General features: G+C 45.0%; 1 protein-coding gene across 1 annotated transcript; it reads left to right on the top strand.

Annotated features, from left to right (window-relative positions):
* The first annotated feature begins 9,356 nt into the window (after positions 1-9,356).
* On the top strand, positions 9,357-10,622 carry LOC130663185 (proteoglycan 4-like). The gene has a single exon (XM_057462302.1). It carries the CDS (start codon positions 9,357-9,359, stop codon positions 10,620-10,622), a length of 1,266 nt encoding a protein of 421 aa, XP_057318285.1.
* Positions 10,623-11,639: the final 1,017 nt, after the last annotated feature.

Below are 11,639 nucleotides of genomic sequence, written 5' to 3'. Positions count from 1 at the left end.
ATACACAGTATACAGGGTATACTGGCAGCAAAGCAGAGCAGTCTTACACAGTATACGGGGTATACTGGCAGCGTAGCAGAGCAGCATTCCACAGTATACGAGGTATACTGGCAGCGAAGCAGAGCAGTCTTACACAGTATACGGGGTATACTGGCAGCGGAGCAGAGCAACATTACACAGTATACGAGGTATACTGGCAGCAAAGCAGAGCAGTCATACACAGTATACAGGGATATACTGGCAGCAGAGCAAAGCAGCATTATACAGTATACGAGGCAGTAAAGCAGAGCAGTCTTACACAGTATACGGGGTATACTGGCAGCGTAGCAGAGCAGCATTACACAGTATACGAGCTATACTGGCATTAAAGCAGAGTAATCTTACAGAGTATACGGGTTATACTGGCAGCGGAGCAGAGCAGCATTACACAGTATACGAGATATACTGGCAGCAAAGCAGAGTAATCTTACAGAGTATACAGGGGTATACTGGCAGCAGTAACAGAGCAATCATACACAGTATACGGGGTATACTGGCAGCAAAGCAGAGCAGCATTACACAGTATACGAGGTATACTGGCAGCGTAGCAGAGCAGTCTTACACAGTATACGGGGTATACTGGCAGCAAAGCAGAGCAGTCATACACAGTATACGGGGTATACTGGCAGCGGAGCAGAGCAGCATTACACAGTATACGAGGTATACTGGCAGCAAAGTAGAGCAGTCTTACACAGTATACGGGGTATACTGGCAGCGGAGCAGAGCAGCATTACACAGTATACAGGGGTATACTGGCAGCAGAGCAAAGCAGCATTATACAGTATACGAGGCAGTAAAGCAGAGCAGTCTTACACAGTATACGGGGTATACTGGCAGCGTAGCAGAGCAGCATTACACAGTATACGAGCTATACTGGCAGCAAAGCAGAGTAATCTTACAGAGTATACAGGGGTATACTGGCAGCAGTAACAGAGCAATCATACACAGTATACGGGGTATACTGGCAGCAAAGCAGAGCAGCATTACACAGTATACGAGGTATACTGGCAGCAAAGCAGAGCAGTCATACACAGTATACAGGGGTATACTGGCAGCAGAGCAAAGCAGCATTATACAGTATACGAGGCAGTAAAGCAGAGCAGTCTTACACAGTATACGGGGTATACTGGCAGCGTAGCAGAGCAGCATTACACAGTATACGAGCTATACTGGCATTAAAGCAGAGTAATCTTACAGAGTATACGGGTTATACTGGCAGCGGAGCAGAGCAGCATTACACAGTATACGAGATATACTGGCAGCAAAGCAGAGTAATCTTACAGAGTATACAGGGGTATACTGGCAGCAGTAACAGAGCAATCATACACAGTATACGGGGTATACTGGCAGCAAAGCAGAGCAGCATTACACAGTATACGAGGTATACTGGCAGCGTAGCAGAGCAGTCTTACACAGTATACGGGGTATACTGGCAGCAAAGCAGAGCAGTCATACACAGTATACGGGGTATACTGGCAGCGGAGCAGAGCAGCATTACACAGTATACGAGGTATACTGGCAGCAAAGTAGAGCAGTCTTACACAGTATACGGGGTATACTGGCAGCGGAGCAGAGCAGCATTACACAGTATACGAGGTATACTGGCAGCGTAGCAGAGCAGTCTTACACAGTATACGGGGTATACTGGCAGCGGAGCAGAGCAGCATTACACAGTATACGAGGTATACTGGCAGCAAAGCAGAGCAATCATACACAGTATACGGGGTATACTGGCAGCAAAGCAGAGCAGTCATACACAGTGTACAGGGGTATACTGGCAGCAGAGCAGAGCAGTCTTACACAGTATACAGGGTATACTGGCAGCGGAGCAGAGCAGCATTACACAGTATACGAGGTATACTGGCAGCAAAGCAGAGCAGTCATACACAGTATACAGGGGTATACTGGCAGCAGAGCAGAGCAGCATTATACAGTATACAAGGTAGTAAAGCAGAGCAGTCTTACACAGTGTACGGGGTATACTGGCAGCGTGGCAGAGCAGCATTACACAGTATACGAGGTATACTGGCAGCAAAGCAGAGCAATCTTACACAGTATACAGGGGTATATTGGCAGCAGTAGCAGAGCAGCATTCCACAGTATACGAGGTATACTGGCAGCAAAGCAGAGCAGTCTCACACAGTATACGGGGTATACTGGCAGCGGAGCAGAGCAGCATTACACAGTATACGAGGTATACTGGCAGCAAAGCAGAGCAGTCATACACAGTATACGGGGTATACTGGCAGCGGAGCAGAGCAGCATTACACAGTATACGAGGTATACTGGCAGCAAAGCAGAGCAGTCATACACAGTATACGGGGTATACTGGCAGCGGAGCAGAGCAGCATTACACAGTATACGAGGTATACTGGCAGCAAAGCAGAGCAGTCATACACAGTATACGGGGTATACTGGCAGCGTAGCAGAGCAGCATCACACAGTATACGAGGTATACTGGCAGCAAAGCAGAGCAATCTTCCACAGTATACAGGGGTATACTGGCAGCAGTAGCAGAGCAATCATACACAGTATACAGGGTATACTGGCAGCAAAGCAGAGCAGTCTTACACAGTATACGGGGTATACTTGCAGCGGAACAGAGCAGCATTACACAGTATACGAGGTATACTGGCAGCAAAGCAGAGCAGTCATACACAGTATACGGGGTATACTGGCAGCGGAGCAGAGCAGCATTACACAGTATACGAGGTATACTGGCAGCAAAGCAGAGCAGTCATACACAGTATACAGGGGTATACTGGCAGCAGTAGCAGAGCAGTCATACACAGTATACGGGGTATACTGGCAGCGGAGCAGAGCAGCAATACACAGTATACGAGGTATACTGGCAGCAAAGCAGAGCAGTCATACACAGTATACAGGGGTATACTGGCAGCAGAGCAGAGCAGCATTATACAGTATACGAGGCAGTAAAGCAGAGCAGTCTTACACAGTGTACGGGGTATACTGGCAGCGTGGCAGAGCAGCATTACACAGTATACGAGGTATACTGGCAGCAAAGCAGAGCAATCTTACACAGTATACAGGGGTATATTGGCAGCAGTAGCAGAGCAGCATTCCACAGTATACGAGGTATACTGGCAGCAAAGCAGAGCAGTCTCACACAGTATACGGGGTATACTGGCAGCGGAGCAGAGCAGCATTACACAGTATACGAGGTATACTGGCAGCAAAGCAGAGCAGTCATACACAGTATACGGGGTATACTGGCAGCGGAGCAGAGCAGCATTACACAGTATACGAGGTATACTGGCAGCAAAGCAGAGCAGTCATACACAGTATACAGGGGTATACTGGCAGCAGAGCAGAGCAGCATTATACAGTATACGAGGCAGTAAAGCAGAGCAGTCTTACACAGTATACGGGGTATACTGGCAGCGTAGCACACGGAAAAAAATAGATAGGAATGGTTACTGTGCTACACAGGAATGATCGTAAAGTATGTAAAAACTAACCTTAGCACATTACTAGTTCTCGTTATAATAGGAATGGGTCGTTTTTACATACGACTGAGTATGATCTAACATAGCAACCATTACTATGTTACACATTATGCCGAAAACATGAGTGGTTATCGTGTTCACAGTCACTGTTCGCTTCCTAGATAATACAGGTTTCTTTCAGCAGTCGATGTGTTACTATATAAAATAGGTATAGGTCCTGTGTGGAGATGCGAAAGACTCCCCGGTCAAATGCGTCCCATTGTCGTTCAGCATAGTAACCATTCCTGTGCTGGACAGGAACTGTTGTTTTCAGCCACATGTCTGACTACTGTTTAGCGGGAATTTATGTTTTAAACAGCACTCAGACATGTGACTGAAAGCAACAGTTCCTGTCCAGCACAGGAATGGTTACTATGCTGAACGACAATGGAACGCATTTGTCCGAGGAATCTTTCGCATCTCAACACAGGACATATACCTATTTTATATAGTAACACATCGACTGCCGAAAGGAATCTGTATTATCTAGGAAGCGAACAGTGACTGTGAACACGATAACCACTCATGTTTTCGGCATAATGTGTAACATAGTAATGGTTGCTATGTTAGATCATACTCAGTCGTATGTAAAAACGACCCATTCCTATTATAACGAGAACTAGTAATGTGCTAAGGTTAGTTTTTACATACTTTACGATCATTCCTGTGTAGCACAGTAACCATTCCTATCTATTTTTTTCCGTGCAGAGCAGCATTACACAGTATACGAGGTATACTGGCAGCAAAGCAGAGCAATCTTACACAGTATACAGGGGTATACTGGCAGCAGTAGCAGAGCAATCATACACAGTATACGGGGTATACTGGCAGCAAAGTAGAGCAGTCTTACCAGTATACGGGGTATACTGGCAGGGTAGCAGATCAGCATTACACAGTATACGAGGTATACTGGCAGCAAAGCAGAGCAATCTTACACAGTATATAGGGGTATACTGGCAGCAGTAGCAGAGCAATCATACACAGTATACGGGGTATACTGGCAGCAAAGCAGAGCAGTCTTACAGGGACAACGCACTGATGTGGTACCACAACACCAAGGCTAACTGGAGAAGCTGGGAGGAGTTCGTGGACCAGTTAAAGAAGTTCTACTTGCCAGTAGATATCAATGTGAGACTAGAGGAGGAGATCAGGCACCGAATGCAAGGGCCAAAGGAAGAGGCTCGGGAATATATAACAGCTTCAGAGACCATGATGAGACGGTACGGGCAGATGAGCGAGCAAAGTCAACTGGATCGACTCTACTACAATCTCAAACCAGATTACCAGCACTACATCAGGCGCAGCGACGTACGGACAGTGGCAGATCTAATCAAACTAGCGAACGACTACGAGAGAGTACTAGTTCAAGAGAGGAACTATAAACCAGCTTCGGGGACTCAAAGAAACAGCACAATCCCAGTGATAGCCTTCAAGCCGGACAAAATGAAAAGAAAGAACGAGGAAGTCAGTACGATCAACCAGCCATACGTACGAGGCGAATCATGCTGGAGATGTGGTCAACGGGGACACTTCAAGCCAGACTGCAGGAACGAGTGGAAGAAGTTTTGCATCAGATGTGGAAAAGCAGACGTATTCTCAAGTGACTGTACATGCCCAAACCCGGGAATCTACAGAAGGGTCGACCGGAACGGGCCAGCCAGTCGACCCCAACAACAGAGCCAAACGGTGTATGCGGAAGACAGACAGAGTGGTCAGCAGTAGCAACTGGACAGGCAAATACTACAGCAGGGAATGAACTTCGGCAACAGAGAAGCAATTCAAGTTCCAGAGCATCAGTTCACTCCAGCAACAATCAGCCAAACAGAATACAGAGTCAACAACCCAGAGAATCAGTAAGAGGAGCAGACGGAGGCCGGATGTGGTACTATAAGAAGAGTGATGACAGGCTGTACACTGATGTAATCGTGGGAAGAAACTCAATCCAGGCATTAATGGATACAGGGGCCACAAGGTTCTGTATAAATGGAGAGACATGGGGAAAGATACAGAGTGCATAGAGAAGCATGGAGTACCAGCCAAGCAACATAGTGGCAGCTCAAGCAGACGGCAGCAATCTACCAATTATCGGAGTGGCAAAAATCAAATCTCAAATATTCGGCGAAGTACGGAAGTTCCATTTCAGCATAATACCATCTATTTCGAAGCCAATGATTCTTGGGATGGACATATTGACCAGGATGCAGTTCAGTCTACAGCTGAGACCTCCATGGGAAACGAGCAAACGGTCGGAGGTTCACATACTCAATGATGTGGATGAGCGGACGGATGATGAAGAAAAAGAAAAGGAGGAAATGTGAGGAGTTATTAAGAAAGCAGTGGAGGAACTGAACAAGCAGAAGGGTCCAGCTCTTCTTTCACCGCACAGGATCAAATTTAAGACGACGGAGCCCATAAAATTCAGGTACACGCCCAAGAATCCAGCCATGCAAGCCATTTTAAATAAAGAAGTGGACAGGATGATCGAGGAAATAGTCATCGAGCCATCCAAAAGCCCATGGACATCACCGGTGGTGATAGTGAAAAAGAAGAATAATAAGCATCGAGTGTGTATAGACTTCAGAAAGATCAATGAAGTGACGGAGAAGGACGCCTACCCACTGCCACAGGTCCAAGCCACGTTAGACAAGTTGAAAGATTCAAAATATTTTTCAACTATAGATCTAAAGGATGGATATTGGCAAATACCATTGGAGGAGTCCAGTAAAGAGATCACTGCATTTGCCGTACCAAATAGAGGCCTATTCCACTTCACGAGGATGCCGTTCGGACTTCACTCAGCACCAGCAACGTTCCAGAGGAATTTGGACCAGATAATTGGACCAGAGATGGAGGGACAAGCCTTTGCCTACTTCGATGACATAATAATACTTGGGAGAGATTTGGCTGAACATTTCCACAACGTGTTGGAGGTACTGGAAAGACTGAGGAGAGCAAAATTGAAGATCAACCCCGAGAAAAGTCACTTCTTCCAGGACAAAATCGTGTACTTGGGCCACATCATCAACAAGGATGGTATTCACACGGATCCAGAGAAGGTCAAATCAATTGTTGAACTGCCTGCCCCGACAACGACAAAAGCTGAGGAGATTCATGGGGATGATATCATGGTACAGAAGATTCATCAATAACTGCTCGGACCTAACTAAACCATTAACGAAGTTACTCCAAAAGAAGTACCAATGGAGATGGACAGAAGAACAGCAGGATGCATTTGAGAAATTAAAAGCAGCATTGACGACGGCCCCAATACTGGCAGCACCGGATTTTTCTCTACCATTTACACTCCAAACTGATGCAAGTGATCAAGGTCTGGGAGTGGTATTGACTCAACAGGACAACGGAGAGGAACATGTCATAGCATACGCAAGTCGCACGTTGAATAATCACGAAGTCAACTACTCAACTACAGAGAAGGAGTGTCTGGCCGTGGTCTGGGGAATTCAAAAGATGAGGCACTACCTGGAGGGATATGAATTCAAAGTAATCACGGATCACCAATCGTTAAAGTGACTCCAAAATATCAGCAACCCATCAGGACGTCTGGCGAGATGGGCAATTTACTTGCAGCAGTTCCAGTACACGGTCATCTACAGGAAGGGTACGATGAATAAGGTAGCAGATGCACTATCACGGTCTCCTATAGAGGCATCAGGGGAGGACGAGGAAGAGATCACGAACGAGACAATATTGACCCTGGATGATGAAGCAGATCCCTGGTACCAGCAGATGATAAAGAAAGTACAAGATGACCCGGAGAAGTATCAAGATTACGCAGTTCACGAGGGAAGACTATACAGACACATCCACCATACCCTAAACTACAACGAGAAAGCAGATGCGTGGAAGCTATGTGTTGCCCATGGATTAAGGAACAAAATCATCAGAGAGAATCATGATGATCCAACATCGGGACACCTAGGAGTCACAAAAATAGTTGCCAGGATCTCCCGACGATACTACTGGCCAAGAATGAGGAAGGAGATAATAAATTACATAAAAAACTGCGAGTCATGCCAGAAGTACAAGACACCACAGTTCAAACCACCGGGGAAAATGGGTACGATTGAAGCTATACGGCCATGGCAGGTGGTAACAATGGACATCGTGGGACCACTAACCAAATCGATAAAAGGATTTATTTTTATCCTGGTGATCCAGGATAAATTCACGAAGTGGGTAGAGCTCCAGCCATTGAAGAAAGCCACAGCAGAGCCAACAGTAGAAGCAATCAAGGAGAAGGTGTTGCTGAGATTCGGAAGACCAAATAACATCATCACGGACAACGGAACTCAATTTACCAGCAATATATTTGCAAACATGTGCAGCAGATATAGTATCCAGCATATCAGGACACCACCTTACTCACCTCAATGTAATCCGGTGGAGAGAACGAACAGAGTCATTAAAACCATGGTGGCTCAATTCATCGGAAGTACACAACGGACATGGGCGGACAAGCTGAGCGAGTTGGCACTTGCATATAATACAGCAAAACATGAGACAACGCAGTTCACTCCAGCATACTTGAACTACGGACGTGAGTTAGACGCACCAGAGAGTACAAGGTCGCAGCTAGAGGGAAGGATGACATTAGAGGAGTCAGATAATATTAAAGAGCGGGTAAATCGACTACAAGAGGCCTATGAATTGTTGCGGATAAACCAAGCCCACGCATTCACTAAGCAAGCGGTCTGCTACAACAAGAAAAGAGATAAATGGATACCAGGCATCGGGGACACAGTGATGAAAAAGGAGTACACGTTATCATCAGCAGAAAACCAGATCTCAGCCACACTCGCACCAAAATGCACTGGAAATTATACAATCATGGAGAAAGAGAGTCCAGTCATTGTAATAATTGAGGGAGAAGATGGGGATACATACAGAATACACGTAAAGGATTTAAAATTGGTCCGGAAGGCAGAAAACATTCAAATTGATGTCGTCGGGATGCGCGAGCCAATCAGAGACGACATCGGGATGTGCGATCCAATCAGCGACGAGAACGGCAAAATCGGAACCTGCGAGCCAATCAGAGAAGTCCTTGAAGTACACAGCTACAGCAACGGCTTCTGCGAACTTAACGGCTTGTGCGATCCAATCAGAAACGTCGTCGGTAGTTGCGATCCAATGAGAGGACTAGGAAGGGAACCATGGAGAGAGGAAAGGAGTAGTCGAAGAGTGGGGATTCCGGCTATAAAAAGAGCGATGCGAGAGGGCTCAAATCAGTCAACCGCCAACATCGGTAGTAAACAGTACCTAATAGAAGCCAAGAAAACAAAAATGGAACGAGAAAGCAGAAGCCTGAAGGTAAAGGAGCACGGAGCAAAACGGAGTTTGTCATCATCATCATCATCATCGTCATCCTCAACATCGTCGAGCTCCAGCCCTGAATCGCAGGTGACATCGACGTCCGATTCACCACGGTCTGGGAGATTCAAGGAGAGCCATCCATCTCCAAAGCCGGCATTGGACATGCCATGTGTAGACGACGAGGATGAGGGCATGAGCAGCCACCGAGCAAACGACATAGAGGAGATAATGTTGATCAGCACATCTTCCGAGGAGGAGGGAAAAACAGAAGGAACACCAAGTACGATGACACTAATAATAAAGGAGCCTGCAGCAGAGGACCGTAAACTGACAATAAACCACGGAACAATGAAGCACGAGGCAATTGTCATCAAAAAAGCTCAAAATCGTGAACAGCAGCCGAGCAATATTGAACTACCGTTCAGTAAAGTGACAAGACCAAAGTTTTAAAAACATCCTCAAGTCAAGCTGACAGAGATGAGTCGAGCTCAGAGTGAAGCATTCGATAAAAGATCAACAACCAACTCTCAAATGGATGCCAAGGGGGGAGGCGACTTGACAACCGGAGAGGACCAAGGACTGACAAAGATTGTAACACGATCTACCACGAAACAACAATCTAGCGGGAAGCCAGCACGGTTAAGACGAAAAAAAAGAGCAGTCAAGGCAGAGCCAGTAGAGCCATTCAATCCCGAGCCAGCCAAGGTGGTTTCAGTAGAGTCAGACAATCACGAGTCAAGGGAGACTGTCAGTAACGAGCCAGCCAAGGGGGAGTCAGTCAAACCGAGAAAACCGAATAGCCATGAGCCAACCAAGGTGGAGACAGTAAAGCCAAGGGAGACTGTCGGTAATGAACCAGCCGAGGTGGAACCAGTCAAACCGCGGAAGGCTCACAGTAACGAGCCAGCCAAGGTGGAGTCAGCAAAGCCAAGGGAGACTGTCAGTAACGAGCCAGCCAAGGGGGAGTCAGTCAAACCGAAAAAACCGAATAGCCATGAGCCAACCAAGGTGGAGACAGTAAAGCCAAAGAAGCCAAACGGACATGATCCAACCAAGGTAGAGTCAGCAGGGCCAAGGTCTGACAGACAAAGGCCGGACGAAGTAAGACCAGCAAAGTCAAGGCATGACACGGAAAGCAGAAAAAATGACAGTCCTCATAAGCGAGACATTAAAGCACCAAGACGCGGAAGGTCACGGACACCACCAAGGGACAGGCGGTTGATAGCACGGAGAATGCCAACACCAGAGAGGAGGAGATTCTTGAGGGCCCAGTCGAGACATCGACTCGGGCATAACTGGGAGAGGCATTTGAGCAGTACGAGCCGACACCGTCTTGAGGCAGATCGGATGTCATGGCGGAAAAAAGCCACCACACCAAGGCGACACATAGCAGTAAAAAGAATGATAACCAAAATCCCTGAGGTCGAGTCACCGTCGGAGGAGGAGACAGAGCAGACGAGGCAAGACCCGCGGATCCCAAACAAAGGGATCAAGTGGGAATTGCGGGCGGTAGACATAATGACGACGACAAAAATTATGGTAACACAAGCGACCCAGACAGACCAGGAGTCTCAGCAGAAGCCGTTAAGAGACATCTCTTCAGAGTTTCTGAATGATCAGACACCGCAACGCTTGCCACCAACACCAGGCAAAGGGGAGCAGAGTGCAGAGAGCACTAGCGAGGTGAAGCCACCGAAGCCACGGAGGAAAAGAAGGAGGACGGTTGAAGATTTGTTCGGATGAAATCCACGGTCAACTCCATATCATCTTTTTTTTTTATTTATTTCATTTTTTTTATTATAATCATTTTTAATACTTTGTTCTTTCGTCATAAAATTTATTAGTTATAAAAGAAAAGAAAAAAAACTATGTATTATTTTGTATTGCTTAATTAAAATTTTTTTTGCTAAAAATAAAAATAGAAAAAAAATAATAATCACGACTTTTTTAAAATTTTTTTTATTCTAACAATAATATTAGTTCATTTTAATTTTAATAAAAGAAAAATATATATATTTATATACATAATAATAATAAATAAATAAATAACAATAATAAAAAAAAAAAAATATATATATATATATATATATATTTAAAAAAAATATATTTAAAAAAAAAAAAATATATATTTATAAAAAAAAAATACATTAAAAAAAAAAAAAAAAAAAAACTACGTTTTTTTTTTGCGAAGTAGGAGGGGAATGTGACGAGTCACAAAAATTCTAAATTTTAATTTTTAATTTTAATTTTTAATGTTAATTTTAATTTTTAATTTTAATCTTAAACTTTAATTTTTAATTTACGAAAAAAATAAATAAAAAAAAAATAATTACACGTCTATATATATATATATATATGTATATATAAAAAGGAATAAATACGTAAGAGCAAGTGAGAAGGGAAGATAAAAAAAAGAAAAGAAATAAAATTCGTGGAAGAGAATTTAAATTCTTGGAAGCGAAGATCGGGTGAAAGAAGAGAAGAAGAAGAAAGAGACAGCATTAGGAGAGAGAGAGAGAGAGAGAGAAAATGGGCGATTGCATGCAATTTAGCAGCGGTAGTTCCGAGTGCCGCCGCTAGGCAAGCAATCTTGCACAGTATACGGGGTATACTGGCAGCGTAGCAGAGCAGCATTACACAGTATACGAGGTATACTGGCAGCAAAGCAGAGCAGTCTTACACAGTATACGGGGTATACTGGCAGCGTAGCAGAGCAGCATTACACAGTATACGGGGTATACTGGCAGCAAAGCAGAGCAA

This window comes from Microplitis mediator, chromosome 2, assembly GCF_029852145.1.
Source record: "Microplitis mediator isolate UGA2020A chromosome 2, iyMicMedi2.1, whole genome shotgun sequence".
Lineage (NCBI taxonomy): Eukaryota > Metazoa > Arthropoda > Insecta > Hymenoptera > Braconidae > Microplitis > Microplitis mediator.
This window is presented reverse-complemented; position numbering and strand designations above follow the sequence as displayed.

What these genes read in the sequence shown, in the direction of transcription:
- LOC130663185 (XM_057462302.1), top strand. Translation starts at nt 9,357, where the DNA reads ATGAGTCGAGCTCAGAGTGAAGCATTCGATAAAAGATCAACAACCAAC.